At 43.6% G+C, this 20,712-nt stretch overlaps 1 protein-coding gene across 1 annotated transcript in view; it reads right to left on the bottom strand.

Moving 5' to 3' along the window:
• FSCN2 (fascin actin-bundling protein 2, retinal) overlaps nucleotides 1-19,378 on the bottom strand; it is a 63,062-nt gene extending 43,684 nt beyond the window's left edge. Inside the window, exon 1 of the mRNA XM_069199771.1 lies at nucleotides 18,414-19,378. Coding sequence (XP_069055872.1) covers nucleotides 18,414-19,236 — 823 coding nt within the window. The 5' untranslated portion in view covers nucleotides 19,237-19,378. The remainder of the gene's footprint in view (nucleotides 1-18,413) is intronic.
• Between the last annotated feature and the right edge of the window lie 1,334 nt (nucleotides 19,379-20,712).

The raw sequence follows: 20,712 nt of genomic DNA, 5'->3' as shown, positions 1-20,712 counted from the left end.
ACTCACAAAGAGGACGAGCCACTGTTTGGAAGGAAACTAACCTGATGGAACCCACAGAATCTACCTGAAAGGGACACATAATTACACTCAGATCCGCCTATTCAGAATGATCCTGAAAGGATTCACATCATAGCTGTGCTTCTACAACAAATCATATATATACTTTCCATTGACAGTCACCTCTTCAAAACCCATATTGCCAAGAAGATACTGACAATGTTTTCATTTATTCTCCCCAAAACCAGCTTCAGATCAATTGCCGGTGTTCTGGCTCTATCCAACCAGGATGAGGGAAATGCAATGCTCACCTGTGTTCCAAGTTCTGCTTTCATGCTGCTGCCCATATTATCAAAGGGCAAATTAAATCCAGTCAGGTAATTGCTATTCTAATCAAATTATGTTGGCTCCCATTGCAAGCCTGCACCACGAAAAGACTGGCTGCAATGCTCTGATAAACCCCCTATGACCATGCAAAAAGTTGTCTATCTCCAGCAGTATAAAAATTCAGTCAGAATCCCTTCCCAGATTCAAGCTCAAGAAATTAAACAAAACAAGAGGATCAGAGAGACGTCACCCTTGAGATCTTATTTCATTTATGAATTCAAATAACAGTTTTATTTAGCACACTGCATCAAAAGGTGTCAGAGTGTGTAACATTTGCTATTGGAATATAGGGACACACTCAATAAATACTCAAAATATAATTAAATCAAATATTTGCAAAGTCAGTGCATCTGGCTTGCACTTTGCAAATATCATTGCGGTGAGATACTCTGAGACACCCACCTCCTGCAGGAAGGGGCTGGGCGAGAGCAGCTTGTGGGGTAGTGATCCTCTGATGTCTCAGCAAGGACTGGAGAATCTGCTTCTGCTGCTGACAAATCTGCACTGGCTGTGTGTGAGATGAGCAGCTACTTTGCCACATCAACAAAACCAAAATGTAAGGTCAAAGGCAAAACAGACCATTGACAAAATGCCATAGCCCTGTTCTGATCACATGAATGCTTGCAAAAGTTAGCTTTAACAGTCTGATTCAAATTTTGTCTTGGCCCTGCAGCATTCTGCTTTAGCAATGGAGGCTGTGGGACGTGCATCTCTGGAGCTTGGGGCACATTCATATTTTGACTCCTAGGATTTTGCACAATCTGCATTTGTGTGGAGTTATTATTCTGAGAAGGCAGAAATCCTGAATTTTGGAACTGATTAGCTGGATTTAAATGGCATTCCCGCTCCCAATGTTCCAACTTATTACAGATGTGACAAGGAGTTGACCTTTTCAAACTACTGACATCCATTACTGTATTAGGCTCCTCAATCTCTACCCTGCATTGGATTAGGTCCTTGCTGATACACACCTTGCATAGTATCAACATACCCTACAAACGGCTGAATCTGATAAGTTTGTTGTGCTGCCTTCATTTGAGCAACCATCAAATTCTCCTTTAACTTTTTCTGTTTCTATTCAATCACATTGCTGCAGCATTTGGTACATCTCAACATTTCATCAACTGACTTATTCTGCCAACAAATCAAATGCTGCTGAATCATCATACTAGTCTCAGGTTTCAATTCTGTCACAAACCGCAACACAAAATGTCCCATATCTTCAGCTTCAAGCATGTCCATTCTACTATACTGCTTGAATGCTTCCAACAATATCTCATAATAAGCATGAATCAACTATTTTGGTTTCTGTGTTGTTCTGCCAATCTTAACCCAGTCTATACCTTGGGGTGGCACATTCGCCTTCAAAAATGTCATAACCTATTAATATTTTTTCATCACCAACGGCGAGGGACCTTTCGTCACTGCACTTGTAGTCTGCTCTGTCTTATGCTACTGATCATCTACCTTACATTCTGTCCACAAATCACTCTGAACAACAATGCCAAACAAGGTGTTCAAATTGACCCACAACACCGGCGACATCTTCACACATTGCTCAATTTGCTTGTACCATTCCACTGGTTTCTCTCTCAATTTTGGGAAATCATTAGTAAATGATGCAAGATCATTTCAACTCCATGGTACATGTATATGACCTCCACCAGGCACTTTCTCAACGGGAAAGTTGTTACACTCCCCTCTCCTGCTACCGTAGGCGGTTCTCCTGGGGGTTTCCTTATATCTTTCTTTTTGGCCCATTTAGGTTCCCACTTATCCATTTTATTCCATTTCCGAATGTTTTGAAATAATTCTCTAACCTAGGTTTTCATTCACAGAATCCTCATGTCATTAATGCCCCTTTCATTAAAGAACACTCAGTAACTCCTCTGTAAAGCTTTGGTTTTATTCAAATCCATCTCGTACTTTTGGGCCAATTCCGCTAACTGGTCATGAACTTGTCCTGCTCGCATAGTAATATCCCTGCACATAAATATAATTTAATCCTCATGATAAGTCTCTAATCGCTGCAATCCAAGATTCCCATTTCATTCAACTCTAATGTGCATTTCACGAAATTCTCCCTCGGGGTGATTGGATTGTTCCCAGACTCAACTGTCTACTCACATTTTCTCTGGAAGGGGAACCCTCAATCCAGTAGTCACCTGTTATTGGCTGTCACTGCTGCAAATCACCTTGGGGAAGGTACAAAAAAACATTGTAGCAAAGATTTTCCTTTTCGTTCCTGCATGCACATTAAGGGATTCATCCAGATGAAATGCCAGGTCTTGTGCTGATCCCTTGTCATCTAATTCCTTAGCACTGACAGGTTGAGTCACTGCTGGATCCTTAGACATAGGCTCATTTTCCTGTGCACCACAACTACGATTTAAAGGTGGTTCCATTACAACTAATACCACCATTTCCACCTTCTTCCTTAACTTCATTATATGGAGGTGGACGTTCAGGCAGCAACATATCTAAACGATTATCTCCAGAATTGCTGTCACTAACATCACTCATGACATCTGGTTCTTTCTGTTTTTTCCTCTTACGGTTTCTTAGTCATTTTTTTTTCTTATTCTTCCTCAGCTGTTTCAGTTGTTAGGGCTGGGTACAACTTATCTTCCTCCATCATGTCAGTTCTCCATCTTTTCTGCTCAGCATTCCATCTGGCATCCACAAACGTGCACAACTTTTCATGCTCTACACTGATACCTTTCTCTCTCTCTAGCATGAGCAGCACATTCCCAAGAACAAAATGCTTCATATTATGCAGATCTAGGAGGCGGTTTCATCTAGTACAACACCCTCCCCAAATTTTCAATAATCCTCAAACTGAATGAGCCATATCGTGGACATCTCAATGTACCTTCCTTTTCTGTGATCTTGTGCAATTGACTATGCCAAACAGATGAGTAAAGTCCTACGTTAATCGTCATATAGGGACTTGGGGTATCTTCAGGAAGGCAGAACAATGCATTTCCTTTAGGAGAGGGGTGTAACACCTTCTCCCATTGGAAACAGGTGTTACAGGCATGGGAGGGGTATCCTCCCAGAGCCTCTGGAAATAACTTGAAGGGCACAAACAGTGCCCTCCTTGCATAATACAGTCTACACCAGTTCAGGGACCCCCAGTCCCTGCTCTGGCACGAAACTTGCCAAAGGAAGGGGAGTGATTACTCCCCTGTCCATCACCACCCCAGGGGTGATGCCCAGAGCTCCTCCAGAGTGTCCCTGGCGTTAGCCATCTTGGATTCCAAGGTGTGGGGACCCTCTCTGAGCATATGAGTGGCCAATGCCAGCAGGTGACGTCAGAGACCCCTCTTGATAGGTGCATACCTGGGCAGGTAGCCAAACGCCGCTCAGGGCTATTTAGGGTCTCTCCTCTGGGTGTTTCCTCAATTTCGGTTTGCAAGACTCCACCAGGACTCCTCTGCATCCTCTGCTTCAGCTTCTGACCGTCAGATCAACCGCAGACTGCTCCAGGAACCGCTGTAACTGCAACAAAGTATCCAGGAAGGCTCCTGTGACCTACAACTTCAGCTCCAGCCAGCAACTGCAACAGTTTCCAGGTTGTGCATGCTCTAAGGACTGCCTGTCTTCACCCTGCACCAGAAGAACTGAAGGAATCTCCCCTGGAGTGACAGAGTCACTTCCCTGCTTCAGCAGGCACCTCTCTGCGACGACAACTGGTACTCTGGGACTCCTCTCCTGTTGATAAGCATGATCCCTGGAACACAGGTGGTGGACCGAAGTGACCCTGACTGTCCAAAGGTCCAGCTGTCCAAGTTTGGTGGAGGTAAGAGCTTGCCTCCCCGTGCCAGATAGTACCCCTGTGCATCGCGTCCTCTGCAGCCCCTTGGGCTTCTGTGCACTTCTTCCAAGAGTTCTTCATGCACAGCGTAGCCTAGGTCCCCAGCACTCTAACCTGTGACGCTCAGCTCCCTGAGTTGTTCTCCGGTGGCGTGAGATCCTGCTGTGTAGTGCTCCTATGACCGCACTTACAACTCCTTTGTACCGTGGTCCTGGGACTCCTGTGGGTGCTGCCTGGTCTTCTGGTGGCTCTCTGAAGTGCTGCGAGCCCCCTCTGTCTCCTCAGTCTGAGTTAAGACCCACAGGTCCATCCAGGGAGCCCCTCTTTGTCACAAAACGCGTTCTTGCGTGAACGAAGGCTTGTTGGTGAAATCCAGCAACGCAAACAGCCTGCATCCAACAACTCGACGTGGGACATCTCTTGCACCAAGCAGGAACCTGCAGCTATCTTCTTTAGTGCATTTCTGTACTTTTCTTCCAACCGGAGAATCCACTTTTGCACCTTCTTCCAGGTGGGCAGGAGCTCCTGTTCTTCCTCGACTCTGAATCGACTTCGGGACTTGGTCTCCTCTCTCTGCAGGTCTTCAGGTCCAGGAATCCATTGTTGGTTTCTTACAGTCTTGCTTGTTTTTTGTGCAATCCTTTACCACGACTCCTAGTCTGTTCTGAGGAAACTTGCTGTACTTTACTCCTGCTTTCCTGGGCTCTGAGGTGGGGTAATTTACTTACCTTTGGTGTTTTACTACACTCCCAGCCCCCCTCTACACACTACACTTGCCTAGGGAGGAAACCATCATTCGCATTCCACTGTTTTAGTATATGGTTTGTGTTGCCCCTAGGCCCATTGCAATCTATGGTGTTTTTCACTGTTTTCACTATTCTATGACTGTTTACTTACCTGATTTTGGTTGCTAGTGTATATATTGTGTATAATACTTACCTCCAGAAGGAGTATTGCCTCTAATATATTTTTGGCCTTGTGTCACTAAAATAAATTACCTTTATTTTTGGTAACACTGAGTACTGTCTTTTATTGTGTATAAGTACTGTGTGACCATAGTGGTATTGCAAGAGCTTTGCTTGTCTCCTAGTTCAGCCTTGGCTGCTCTGCTACAGCTACCCCTGGATAGCCTAAGCTGATAGACACTGCCTACTTTTCACTAATAAGGGATAACTGAACCTGGTATAAGGTGTACGTACCTTATATACCCACTAAAAACCAGGTCAGCCTCCTGCACTAACTAATCTAGAACACAGCTTTAATTCTTCGCTCTTCAAATTATGTTTGAATTCTGGTGCTACCATCTGATCCAGCGTCTGCCACTATTACTAGTTTTCTGTATCCAATGAATCTTTTTGTATTTTCAGAGGGGTGAGGAGAGACACATTAAGCCATTCAAATCAATTTACAGTGCAACCCATTTGGTCACACATTAAATCTCGGAGGGGAAATAAAAGTTCAAAAGTTTTATTAGAAGTTCAAAGCCAAACTTATGTAAATGAGTCTCAAAAACATCCTATACAAATACAGAATTACCAAACGTGAGTTAAAGCGCAGAATCAGATTAAAGCGCACTAACATGAGACCCACCAAAACCTCAGTAGCAGCAATACAGAAGAAAAGAAACAATATTTGGTGCTCAGAATGCAAGCTTTGATTCTCCTGCCTAACTACTGAATCTCTAGAAGTCTAACTACTCTAATTGACTATAGAAAACCAAAGAATTCTTTAATTTAAGGCAATATGGAATTAATAAAAAATTGTCAGCACTACAGAAACCTCGGTAGAAGTTCCTGTAAGAGAGATGTGCATAGCTTAAAGCCACATCAGTAAAAGCAAGGGGAAAACAGAGGTCTGTACCTCCCTAAGTCTCTAAGAGTCTGCTCTAGTCAAAGGTAATCTGAATCTCCAAATAAAACACCTTTATCCCATCAAAACTCAGATAGTTGATGTCACTGCCAGTAACTTTCCATACTCTGTACACGAACGTGAATGGTAACTTCTTATTGGGCTTTCAACTCTTGGTCAAAGCACTAAGACGAATAGGATTGGTCTCACCTTCAGGAATCTGGAGGGGAATTCTTCTTCACAACTTCACATTACCACTCCCTGTCCTTGGCAACCTGTCTTCCCATACCCCTTTATTTACAACTAACAATGACCTTTACATTAACTGACGACTTCTTCAGACGCCTCTGCAATTAAAGAAATATACAGCGAGAGCATAACTTCCACACTGGTAGTTAAACACGGAAAAACATTTCAGGCCTTAACTCCAGCCAACTTAACATAGACCTCAATGAACATTGAAATACATGGATTTACGTGCATTTCACATAAGTGCTATTAATGACGAATAACTATGAAAATATAATTTAACTAGATTGTCATAATATCCATACATGGAATAATACTACATACATGTGATTTTTTCATATGCTCATTTTACATTTCTACTTCTAAGTATGGTTCAGCTCAAGACTTTAAGTTCACTTTGTTTGCATGAATACATTTAAGCACACATTATTACCTATGTCATTGAGTACATTTCATTTCCCCTTCTGGAATGCCAAGTTATGGTCTGTCAAGCCATAATGCAACCTAACGTCTGCCAGCAATTAAAGAGGCTATGATAAAACTAAGCATTATAGGGATTCACCAGAATGGGGATGATCATACAACCTCCAAGGGATCAGTCTCAGTATTACAATGCCTGAGGGCGGCATTCTTGAATTTGGCCCTCAACCAGGACAATGCAAAAGTATCTGGTCAGAAATCATCCCACATAGGGAATGGCATGGAGCTGGGTAAGCTGTAGCAACTGACCTGCCCAGGAGTAAAATCAACCTAACAATGCACACATTCATGAATCAAACTGGCCTGGTTTCATTAGACACAGTCTATTAAGCAGTAATCTGAGCATGGAATTTTCTACCACATGATGTGCATCTCTCTGCCATTAGTATGGGCATCCTCCTACTAATTACCAAATGTGAGGATGTCCCTGAAGCTTGGAGGAGTTATACAACAACCATAACGTTTCACTGAGTCGGTGGGTCAGGGGGTACTAACGCTATTGGTCATTTAGGCATAAAACTCATGAAACATAGATATATATGATCACACTAACCAGCTATACTTAATGTACATACTTGTAGCATCTACGCAGATCCAGTTCTCCACCAGATGAATACTATCCCTCAAAGATGTCAAAACCCAAGACCAACATCCTTCCTTGCACATTACATTCTATGTAATCCAAAACTTCAGAGCTCATTTAGAAAGAGTCTCTTTCCACACTACTGTACCGGAATCTTTTATAACACATAGAGCCTCTGTCCGCTAAATACGTCTAGAATAGTAGAACCAACCCTACCTTCTAAATGCAATTATAACATAAGTAGACATGTACATCCTACTTTGGTTACCTAATCTCAAATAAGGAACTAATCTCTATAAATAAATTACAAGAACAGCATGCAACCAAATGTAAGGTTTTGAATAGTACATGAATCAAATAACCAACCAGCAGGCATTGCACAAACCATTGTTCCTTCTTCGAAATAGATACAAAAATGCCATGCTGTTCCCATCTCAGGAGGCTAGTGTTTTTTTCCCCAAGCAGCAAGCTCTTGATCTGAAGAGAAACCCACCTTCATCGACAGTAAAATAAATCTACTACTATAAACCATCAATCGAAATTTGAAACACCAACCACAACACTCTCCGGCTTACTGAAGCTTCCAGAACTTTAGGTCCTCTCACAATATACTGGTGGCAGAATTCTAGATACCTGAACCCAACTCTTAAGGAACCCAGATAAACACCATCAGAAAGAAAACATGTTACAATCTCACATTCTGATCACAGAACAACAACACTAACAAAATTAGTGGATGCCTCAAACAGAAATGCCTGGCTGACAGACTAAAGAAAACCAAACTGAGGTAAACACAGCTCTAAGAAAGATTCTATCACACTATCAAATCAGCACAATAAGCCCAAAAGGCCTTGCAATCAACAGTGGAAATTAATCTTCCTTCACTTAAATAGTCACTAACAAATCTGAGACTGATAACAACCCTACTATAATAAGTAAACTAACCCCTAGGGATCATGTTACGCAGACCCACATGGCGGCCAGACGCATAAAACATAACAGGAAATAAAGGCACAGGCATCTAAATGGTCCAATACACCAACAGGGCCCCTAGCTATTACACTAACAAACAAGCAAGCCAACTCCCAACACATCCACCATCAACACAATCAATGGTTAATACAGCAAACACAGTGCAAGTTTAATTATCCCTCCTAAGTACAAACTTTTAGCCTCTACATAAGGAAACCTCACTGGGTCCTCCCCACAGAACATTCAACCACACCACATAGCTTGCTCAAATAAATACTTACTAAAACTCCTAGTAAATGTTGGTGACACATGTATCTCCAAGCTATTCAAACTGAATCTCAAAGCAACAGCAGTCCTTCCCTTCCACATCCGAACCACATGCATCTATTTGGGTTAGATACCTCGACATTCAGGTAAAAAAACAATAAACACACCCCTCCATGTTTCACACATCCCAAATAATAAACATCCCCATCAAAGCAGCACAAGGCTGACCCAGATTTGAAAGCATTTCTTCACACAACTTTATCTAAGCCTCCATAACCCATACTAATAAAAGACAGGAACAACCGCCTTTGTTAATTTGATTCCCCGCCATGTTTTCTAAGACAGCTCCATCCTACCCAGGACACCAGGAATCCCCAAAGAGAGTCAAAGCTGAGAAACTGATAGAAAAATGTCAGCTAATCAATAACCTGTGCATAGGAAAACAAAAAGAATTGTTATGCACTACAAAAACCTGATTCTTCAACAACTGTGCACGTAATACATAACACAATTCGCGAAGGCTCGAAAGTTGCCATGAAAAATCGACAACGAAGCAGACAGTTTAGCCACTAAAAATAAACACTTACTTGCTAATTCGAAAAATTTTGAAATTCTCCACAAATGCAACTATACTTCAAACCTCAGCTGGAAACTTCTGCTATGCAGACCCCAGCCCATTATCAAATGTTTGGAGATACTTTTTGTGATGTGGTAGCTTCCATAATATCTGACCACCAAAGGGGAATCCTTCTAGGTGACTTTAACATGTGGTAAGACGAACCTAACAAACATTGTGTTCAGCTGATATCTGAGAACATGGAATCCCTATATTCACCTATAGAATAAAAGGAAGCACTTCACTCATGGCAGACAACACTGATACCATTATCAGCTCCCAAGGCATTATCAAACGCAACTCCCCTACACTTCCCTCCCACTAAGAAGTAACCACTTTGCCTCTCTCAGTACACACAAAAATCAATCCAACAAAATGTCCTAAGTCCTGCAAAGTCAATTCCATGGAGGTGACTCAACCAATAAAAACTATTTGAACCCAACTCTTTCACCCCTGATTATCAAACCCCTCTACAGTATTACCAGAACTCACTCAAAACACTAAATAAAAGCCATCAATACTCTAGTGCCCTTCATCACCTACCACAAGGACCAAAAGAGGCAACCAAATAACTAGTTCAACAGTGACCTGAGGAAAAAAAAAACTAACTGAAAAGAAAACAGAAAAGGAGGAAAATCAGTAACTCAAAAAAGCTAGGATAGATGATGCAGCTGAGTTTGTACCATACTCCATACTCCATACCATACTCCATTAAGAAAAGTCCAAATAAATTCTAATTTGACAGGATACTGAATGTCAAATGGGCAAACAAATAAGTCTTCAAACTTATCCATGAAATGAAAAACCCAGCTGCCTGCTCATGAACAATCCAACCTTTTCAAGATTTTTTAAACAACCTTCTTTTCTACAGTCTCCAAAATGTATGAGCGCAACAAATCTAAAATAAACCTCAATGTTCATAAGCAACAACCCTCTAATGGATCTCCCACTGAACACCTCCCAGATAGAATCATTCAAACTTTAGAGAGACTCCTCCAAAGTAAGAACACTGCCCTTTCACAAATCTATGCCTCGCTTACATTTTCGAAGAAATCATGGCCTTCCATTGAATCTCCGATGCTTGCCATTACATCTTCAATATCTCCCAGGAAGTTGCACTGGTGCCTCCACAACTCAAAATCACACATATCAAACTGAAAAGGAATCTCTTTAACCACAGTGACACAAATATAATAACAACAGGATGATCTCAAACGTACAATTTGCAGCAGAAGTACTAGAATGCTCTGTTTACCACTAAATCTTAATCTTCCTGGAATAAAACAAGTGACTCGATTCACAAGTGGGTTAACTCCATGCAAAACATTTGTCCTAGTTTCTATATGGGATGACCTGGAAACGCAAGCAGGTAAAGATGCTGCTGCCAGCCATATGCTACTGGACCTTTCTGCGGCATTCCATACCATCAAGCATAACATTCTATTCAAAAGACTCCAAGACACGGGAATCAATAACTTAGCTACAAAATGGTTCCAGTTTGTCCTATTAGATAAAAATAGACCATTTCTTTTAGCCAGTGGTTCCCAATCTTTTGACTTCTGTGGACTCCCACTTTATCATTACTGGAACCTGGGGACCTCCACTGAATCATTATTAGAACCTGGGGACCCCCCACTGAGTCATTACTGAAAGCTGGGGGACCTAATCTATTAATATTATTTAATGCTTTAAGCAGTTTCAGACCCCCTGAGGAGGCTTTGCGGACCCCGAGGGGTCCCCGGACCACAGGCTGGGAACCACTGCTTTAAGCCAAATCTTCTCTATCGCATGGAGTACCAGAAAGATCTGCCATCACTGCCTCAAATGAACTATTTATCTGAGCCCAGTAGACATACTCATCTCTCAATCATTCACAGTACAGTATACTGGCAAAACCCAAATCACCAATAAAATTTCAAAACAAGCACACTTCAATACCAAAAGCATAAACAATTTCACAACAAAACAGAAATAATAAATAATACCAGCTGGCAACATAACCCCACTACCCTCTTCCATTTTCGGGCTCCATTGCTAAGACCTACTTCTTTCTCCTCACAAATGACAAGGAACTGGCACCACCATGCACTCCAATCTCTCCTGAATCCTGGAAATACACAAGGAAATCCAAAAGTGCTTCTACCAAAAGGAATGCTTCATGGCAATTATAGCCATAATAATGTCAAGACTGAACTACTTTTATCCCTATCTAATCAAAAGGCTTCACAAGGGCAGAATGCGGCACATAGATGGTAGGGATCATGTATTTTAGCTCTAAGCGTGCTTTAGTAGCTACTGATGAAGTGACTCAGGCCCATATTTATACTTTTTTAGCGCTGCATTTACGTCAGTTTTTGATGCAAAAGCGGCACAAACTTGCTAAATACAATTGTATTTTGTAAGTTTGCGCCACTTTTGCATCAAAAAGCGGTGCAAATGCGGCCTCAGTATCTTCAAATCATTCTGTATTGTAAACAAAGCAACAAACCGTGACCAAGTAGGGTGACCAGACGTCCTGGATTTCCCAGGACAGTCCCGCTTTTCAGAGGACTGTCCTGGTGTCCTGACGCTTCTCTTAATTTTAAACAAATGTCCCGGTTTTTGGGACAAAGGTCAGATAATTAAGTCAATGTCCCGGTTTTTGGTACAAAGGTCAGATCATGTAGGGACGTATAAGTAAAGTATGAAATAATTAAAGTAATTTTTCTGTTACTGTCAGGCAATACAGTCCACTGTTTGCTCCCAGTAGAGAGAGGTGGGTGGGGGGCGAGTTGAGGGTGCAGAGTGGGAGGTCAAGCCATAGCTAATTTTATATATGGAGTCTTGTAAATGTGTGCCTGTATTCATGTGTGTGTTGTGTGTGTGTGTGTTTGTGTATATATATATATATATATATATATATATACACACACACATATGTATAGTCACACATTCACAAAGCTACGCAAAAACAAAACAAAAAAAACGTGACAGGCCAGATATAAAAGTGAGAGTATATTATTTAGTCCTTCTTTTATGTCTGACCTGTCCCGGTTTTTGCTCTTCAAATTCTGGTCACCCTAGACCAAGGTCCCCACATACAAAACTCAAAAGCTGTCAACCTAGTAAGCATTTAAAACCCTCCTAAGAGCTGCAGCTTGCTGTCTCCATGTCAACGAAACATGAGTCTGACGGTATACCTTTGCAGCAAAAGCTACCAAACAATGGGACACAACCCCAAGACATACTCTGTCTACTTATAACCACTCTCCCTTCCAGAAACTGGAGTGAATGTCAAGCAACGCAACCCTGAACTAGAAAATGATCTCTCCACCTCTCAGCCTCATCCCGAACCCATGGATCCAAGGAATAATTTACACTTCTGCAAGAGCTAACATAACCTGGTGATCATCATTGTGCAACTTGAAACAAACTTGCCTTACTCTATGTCGAGTAGGCGTTCCATGGGCGTTGCGGTGGGATTTTTCCCACGCAGCACCCAAAGGTTTTGACAGATTCCCAGATTTACAAGAATCTGTAACCCTGGGAATGCTTCAAAACTGTGCCCCTACCCGGGGGAGTTGTGACAAGGAGAAATACCTTTATTTCTCGTAGTACTCTCCTCATTCTGCAGCACACATTGAAAGAGGAATACACCTCCGCTGATTGTTTTCGTGCAGGAAGGTATATGTTTCTGCACAAAAACAATTGTGCAGGAAGGTATATGTTCCTGCACAAAAACAATTGAGACAACAATGCGGACACCCTTGCACTATGGTGCAAGTGTGCCTGTGCTGGCGATAGGCATCAATTTGTGCACTGGAACAGGCTGAAGGGACAAGAAGGTGCCATATTTCATTAATGTGCTTTCCTTTTGACACAGGGCAGTGCAGCAAAGTGACTTGCTGTGCTGCCCTGAGGCACAAACTCGTAAATTAGGCCCCAGTATACATGGCACATAAGTCTAAATTGATATAAGTACTTGACAAATGGGTACTACCCACGTTACAATGAACATAATTCTCATACTTAAGTTTACATGACTAAACCTATTAAACATGCCAAGAAGCAGCAGTCTACTGCCTAGGAACAAGATCCTTTAATTATTGGGAGCACTAGTAAAAAAGATGGACTTATATCGAGGGACTAACAATTTTTACTTGCTGGGATAGTATTGTAACTGCATCATGATTCATATTCTGATAATATCGCTGTATTACAGCCAAATCATTTGTCTGATGCTGTCACTGTAGACACCATTTCTTAGGCAAAGAGCCAGGTTCTGCATCAAGTATGTATTTTTTCTGTTTTAATAGCTTATCATTTACTTCTAAATAGTAAACAATCAGAACTATAGTATCCGTTGCCTCACACACAAAGCTCAAGATAGGTAATTCACACACCTACAGATGGCACAAACCGGAATTGGAAAACACCTCCTGCTACAAACACCAAACTGCACTGCACAAAACATACAAGAACAAAATTTTAACCGGACCCACATCACTGATGACACTGCTCAAACACAAAACAGACTCCAGTCTGTGAAAGAATCCTTGAGACCTGCCTGGAAGCGCATGTACCCAAACCTAAAAGCTTTGAGAGGCCTTAATAATGGCAATATAGCACGGTAAAAAACCCTATCAAACATAAAAAGTGCCCTTGTTGCAGCGCATTGGCACTTTTCTTCACCAGTCATGCCCTGTAACAGGAAGTACTCTTTACTACCCCTAATAGCCAATAGCTGAAAATGAGAATGAAATATTCCTCGGGCCTGATGTGAAATTTGGATGACCCATTTTTGTCAGGCAGGGCTGCTAGGGGCTAACCTGAATGGCCCAATGGCTGAAGACGGCTTACAACAAGTCCCCCTCTGTGTTTGTTTTAGGTTTTTAGTTAGAGCATGGTTAGAGCATGAGCTCTAGCGGACAACTGTAGCCTTACATAAAAAAAGGAATGACTGTTTGAACCTGAGGAATGATTGACTCTAGGCTGATAGTAAGCAGTCTTTCGGCACAGGGGCCTGATAGTCGTGGGTTAGTGTTCTCTTTCGCAACCGACGCAGAAGTGCCACCTACAGTACTGCATGAGCGATTTGTCACTGTTGAGACTGTTCTCATCTGTGTTTTCATCCAGGGTTCGAGAGGTCAAATAGAAAAGATCAAGGATGTCAATGCAGAAAACCAACTCTATGCCCCAAAACAGTGGTTCCCAACCTGTACTCCGGGGACCCCTGAGGGTCCGCAAAGCCTTCTCAGGGGGTCTTCGACTGCTTAGAAAATTAAATAATGGTAACAGATTAAGTCCCCAGCTTTCAGTAATGACTCAATTAGGGGGTCTCCGGATTCCAATAAAGATTTGGTGGGGGTCCCCGGGATCCAGTAATATTAAAGTGGGGACCACAGAAGTAAAAAGTTTGGGAACCACTTCACCAAAACATTTCTATGGCTGAGTATCAAAAACACTTGCTAGAAAATAAGAATGGTTTGTCGGTAACGGGGTAGAATTTTTAATGGGGGTGCAAAAGAAAAACTTGATTTTAATTTGCATCTTATAAGTAATATTTAGCATCGAAATTGAGTATTATATTTCATCAAAAGTATTATATAGACGATACTAGATGCACGTCCATAGGAGACTCGGCACTATCTGTGTAGGAGCTTCAGTTGGACCTTTGGGCAAGAACCAGAACCACTGATGGCAGATGGCTACATTTTGGTGTTTTTTTCTCATTATTTAGAATTCTTTTTCTTTATAGGCAGGCAGCATCTCTACTTTTGGTTAATTTTCATAGTGTAGGCCACACAAGAGGGTCTGACATGTGACCAAGAGGGCCTGATCTGCACTGGATTTTCATGATATCCATAAAAGATTAACGTACTTGTAGTGAGTTTACTTAAACGAATTTACATAGAAAGGGATTACTCTGAAAGTATGCATGGATCCAGCACCCCAGACCGACTGTGGACTGACAGACACACTTTTGTGAGGAATATACATGGGTTTATTTCATCTCAAACAGTGAGGCAACCGTGACATCCAAAAAGTGGACTGCGTACACCCTGAATAGTCGAACTAGAGGAGGATTTGATCCTAGATTTATTAGCATTTACTGATTTTGAGGTTTTATGTTGCAAATTAAACTTTGATACACCTAGCTACATGTGAGCCTAACTTTTGATGAGTTATATGTGGTAAAAAAAATTCCACAGAAGCCTGCATCTTGTTTTGGGTTTTTTTCCCCTACAAAATAGAGTTTTATGGTTGCTAATGACATATGGAGGATTTATATTTTATTCTGTATGGTGTTTCTGAACCATGTATTGATTTGTAAAGTCTCAATAAAATGTTTTTGTTACACTGTTTTAAAGGAAAGAAAAGCTGTTTATTCTGCCTGTGTTTCCAAACTGATGAGTCAAATAGTCCGCTGGGCCTGGAGGGCATATAGGCCCGATGCCATAGTGGCCTTGTGCTCAGTTGGTCCTTACGTACACTGTTCTTGTGGGACGATGGGCCTGTGGGTAGTGTGCTTGGTGGTCCTATGGACCCAGTAGCACAGTGTGCTTGGTGGTCTGATGGGTGTGGTGGCATAACATTCTTGGTGGTCTAATGTGCCTGGTGGTACAGAGTGCATGGTGGTCAAATAAGTCTGCAAGTACAGTGTGTCTGGTACACAAAAGAGTCCGGTTATTGAACGAATTTGGTGGCCCAAAGGGTCCTGTGGCAAATATCTGCCAGGACATATAAAGCCAGGCGTGTATTTTCAAGGGACTGGAGTAGCCAATGTTATAATGTATGAATTGTTTTTATTTTTGAATAGGCAGTGACATTCTTGTTATGCAGTGACTGACTGGGGAGTGGTAGGTCTATTCTTTCGTGGAAAGGTTTTCAGAAGATGCAGTACAAAATCAAAGATGCAATGTATGCCGTTCTTAATTGGAGTGTACTCTGGGTAACCGAAGTAGTTTCAGACAAGCAACTTGCTTTCTAACTGGTTGTCCTAAGAGCTGTGTATTACAAGTGTGTAAATGACAATGCACCCTTCATTCAGAGAACTTTGTAGCTATTTGGGTTGAAAGGTCCCTGTAATGTTTTTATTGCCGTGCACAGAAACAAATAGCCCTGACACCTGCCACCCAATAGCTCATACCAGTTCCGACAGAGTTTTCTTTGAGCTGAAGCAATATTTGAAAATATCTCCCAAACGCAACCCAAAATGTCATGAAAATATAAATGTCCACAGCAGCAAGACAGCCTTGTTGATAAGCAATAAAGGCCCGCCCTGAAAAACGCAGACAGGCGAGAACGTGGAAATAAATTAACCCTATTGTGTTCGTATTTTACACACTCGCGCCTGCCTGTCTCCCTGTAGGATACTGGAGCGCGCAAGGCTGACCAGCCCCAGGCTCATCTGATACTGGACCTACTGGGCATGACAGGCGTTCTTCCAAGGTGCTGAGGGGAGAGCTCAGGTGGCCTCACGCGCCATCTTGCCAAAAGCTTACTTTTCTGTTCTGATCCTCTTACATTTGTCTGCTGCATGTGTCACGCTACTGGCGGTCTCCTTACAGTCCCCTAGGTGGGAGGGTCTGGCTTAGTGACAACTGCACTATTTTGCACGCCTATAAGGGGCGAGGAGGTGGAGAGTTTTAGGTCAAAATCCCCCAGCTCTGTTTAAGGAGTACCCTGGGATTCTCTCCTTTCTCCAAGGGCACCCGGGTTCTCTTTGTACATGACCTTCTGTTGTCACTTGAAACGGTTCGCTAATTACTGAACTCCACAATACCAGTTTTGCAGAATATTAATCAGTGGTGCAGAGAGTGCTGGGACACAGAAGGGCCCTTTCCCTGCAACAACTCAGACACACCCCTCTGTATCTTGATGCTGCACCTCGAGACAAGGCCTACGAGGTGAATGGAGGTAGGATGGCCCACAAACCATTCCCAGCTCCATGGCTTAAGACTGAATTCCCCCATCAAGGTAATGCAACTGTTTTCAGTCAATTTTGCGACCATTAAATGAACACCTTCCACCTTGTCCTCTCACAAGGGATTACTTTGCTGGAGGTAGGGAAAGCCTGAGTGCTCGGATCTATAATTCTATTTGCACATCACTTTCCATGCGGACTATTGAAAAGAACGATCTGGGGCCAAATGTACAAAGTGTTTTTATGGTCACAAACGGGCCGATTCGTAGCACTGGCTCGTTTGCAAAGGTAAAAAGGCTTTTAAAACTGTGCAAAGCCCTATTTATAATTTGCTAAACTATTAACAATTTCCATATTGGGTTTGCAATTCGATATTAGGATGGGACTTGTTTAGAGCGTTCCTTACTAATACCGAATCGCAGTAGTTTGTGTGAATGTTTTGCAACTGAAATGTGGTTGCAAAACATTTGCATTTTACTACCTACTTCAAGGACCCCTTCCCCTTTGTGAATGTTTGTAACAACATTTTTAGGAGCATCTTAAAAAATGAAAAGAAAACGTTTCTTTTTTAAACACATACCGTTTTCCTTTAAGGAATCACCAGTGAGCCCATGGCAGAGTAATAACAGAGGACCCTGCAGCCTCTGCACCAGATGGGGGCCCCAACCATTCAGCGGTCCCCATTCAGGGGGCTCCCTTTAAGCCCAAGGCCAATGAACATCTATGGGTCATGGTATACTACTCAGGGGCCTCTTTTCACATTCTGTGGGGGGGCATCATTTTGTGTTGCACCACTGGTTCATGGATGGAATGGCTGGAAAAACTGGGATGGGAAGTTAGCTGCTCGAAACTCCGGGGGTTCTGGCAGGTTCGTAGCATGTGCTTACCACCACGTCACCCTGAAGCAGTCAACGAGCATAAGCAAAAACAAATGTATACATACAAATACAATGTAACTACTACAAAATAAAAGCAATGACGAAGTAATCCAAGTAGTGGTGTAAATTATAGAAAAAAAGACCTGTAAATTGTGTAGCAAAACTAATGGAACTGCCTTCCACGAGGATTTGTGTGGACAAAATTAATAACAATATTATGAGAGCAGACAAACCGGAAAACTGTGTAGTAACAACTGGCTCTACAGTGGAGAATTTGGAGACCAATTGGGTTGGGATGTACTGGTCTGCCATCACAATCATCTATGGTATGTTAAACTGATGATTTTAATGACAGTAGAGAGGCTATGGCTCATACCCATTTACGAAGCTTTGTGAAAACACTGACCCTTTACCTTGCCGTATGGAAACAAATCTTCCATTGGAAGCCACAAACACCACCTGCGGGTGGCTCTCCTCCAGGTCGAAAAGTTCGTCCTTGCCAGGCTTGGAGCTCCTCCCTGATCGCAGGGTCCCTGTTGGGCCCATGGGAGTCAAATACTTGCCGACACAGTCCTTGAAGGCTAATTTGCCAGTCTTGAACTCCAGGGTGTAGCGGGTCGCCTCATCAGGCTCTTGGACCAGCCGCCCATCATTCCGCAGGTACCTGTTGTCACAGGTCTTCAGGCAGTAGCGTTTATCCAGGAAGATGAGGGTGATCAGGGAATCCACCCCCCATGGGATGTTGCTGTCAGTAGAGATTTCATCCTCCTGGGCGCTGAGGTGCGCGTACCTTCTCCGGCTGACACTCAGCAGATTGGCTTGGGGGTGGATTGCCAGGTGCACTGCCCAGAGCTCACTTTCTGTAATGGTCTGGGCGAAGCAGGAGAGCTTGTCTTGGGAGCCTCCAAAGAATCGCTTGTGGGGCTCGGATTGTAAGGCCCACCGTCCATCGGACTGGGCCGTAATTGTGAACCGGCAGTCTGCTTCAGGCTTCTCGGCCTCGCAAGACACTCTGCCATCCTTGTCGGCAGTCAGGTACCTGCCCAAATGGCTCTTCAAATAGACAATGGCATTGTCAACCTCATCCTGCTCCAGTGACCAGATCTGCTTCCTCTTTAGGCTTGGTGCCGAAGCGTAGACCTTGAAGCCAAAGGCTTCAGCTGTCAGGTACCGGCTCTCAGAGTTGAGCAATCCAAACTGAATCTTCAAGACTTGGTGTATTCCGTTGGATGGCATCTTTCACCCAAAGAAGCCGTCGTGTGTATTGCGACCAGTCGCCCAATGTATTCTGTTCTCACTGCTAATCTCTGGAATGCCCGCACAGGTATGCGAGGCACCTGTCGAGCAGCAAGGTCAGGGAATATCTGGATTAGAGGGACTGAACTCCGGTACTCCTCAGCCCAGCAGCTGATGACGTGACCTTGATCCGCCGGCTGGCACCCCGCCGTTCGGAAGTCTGGGCCTCCTGCATTTAAGCTGCAGGTTGTTGACGAGTGCACAGACTGGTCATGCGACCTCCTGCCCCCAACAGACCTAATGCTCAGGAGAGACTAATTCTTCACATGGTTTTACTCCGACGGGAGCCCGGCTGCGGCTGGTTGGGTCTGTGGCCCGTTTAATTAAGTGCCTCTAGGATTACCAGAACTCTCTCCAAGATCCCCTTGAGCTGCCTGCTGTGGGTATCCAATCGCTGTGGATGTCTGCTTAAGGCACAAAGGAAATGTCGCACAATGTGGCACAAAGGGCCCTTTGTGAGCGCCCTATTCACATGCCCAGCTCCTCAACATAAACACCACCGATGCTCCTAAGTGCCCCATCCACAGGTACCTTTGTTCCCTCTGCCACCACAGAGCGACGGCTCGCTCTCTCTGTGAACACTGCCTCCGGGGCTCCTCTTACCACCGCATCCCTCCACGCAACCCGCTATCTAGCTGCAGGTGGAAAGAAAGAAATAGGGTCGGTAACCGGAGCCCAACACCCGGCCTGCCCCCACAATGCGCTGAATTCTCTCGGCGCGTATCCCTTCCTTTTGCACCTGTATATAGTTACCTGGCTCTCTGATTCCCCTGGTGAGGCGCTAGGTCACCTCCACCCCCACCTCCCGGCTCTCTGTAGTCCAACCGCTAATCTCTTTAGCAGTGGGTCTGACGCTCCAGCCCTTCAATCCGTTTAGGCTTCTTGGAGGCACCCCGTGGCGCAGTCTCCATCTGTTCCCAGAAGCCCGTCAGCTCTAAATACGCGCCCAGAGTTCTGCTGCCGGGAGGTACCACGCGCACCCATCAGGAGGAGAGCGCGTCAAGACTAAGCAAAGCGCCCCACACACTAGTAGGCCCAAAGCTGCTTGTGTACAACCCCGCACGCTAGCAAAAGCGAGGAACACTGGTAGAAATAGGGCCATGCGAAACGCATTTGTAAATACATTTTTTATATAGCGCAAACTCGATATAAAGGTACGCTCTACATGATCACCAGTTACCTTAAACAAGAGGTCACATTCATTTTTGGTATGCACGGGGAGATTAAGGGGGTCATTCTAACATTGGCGGGCGGCGGAGGTCGCCCGCCAATGTTCCCCTTCCAAAATACCGCTCCGCGGTCGCAAGACCGCTGAGGGTATTTTGGGATTTGCCCTGGGCTGGCGGGCGGCCGCCAAAAGGCCGCCCGCCAGCCCAGGGCAAATCAACCTTCCCACTAGGACGCTGGCTCAGAATT

This window comes from Pleurodeles waltl, chromosome 7, assembly GCF_031143425.1.
Source record: "Pleurodeles waltl isolate 20211129_DDA chromosome 7, aPleWal1.hap1.20221129, whole genome shotgun sequence".
NCBI classification, from domain to species: Eukaryota; Metazoa; Chordata; class Amphibia; order Caudata; family Salamandridae; genus Pleurodeles; species Pleurodeles waltl.
The sequence above is the reverse complement of the archived record's forward strand: the minus strand, read 5'-3'. Positions and strand labels throughout refer to the sequence as shown.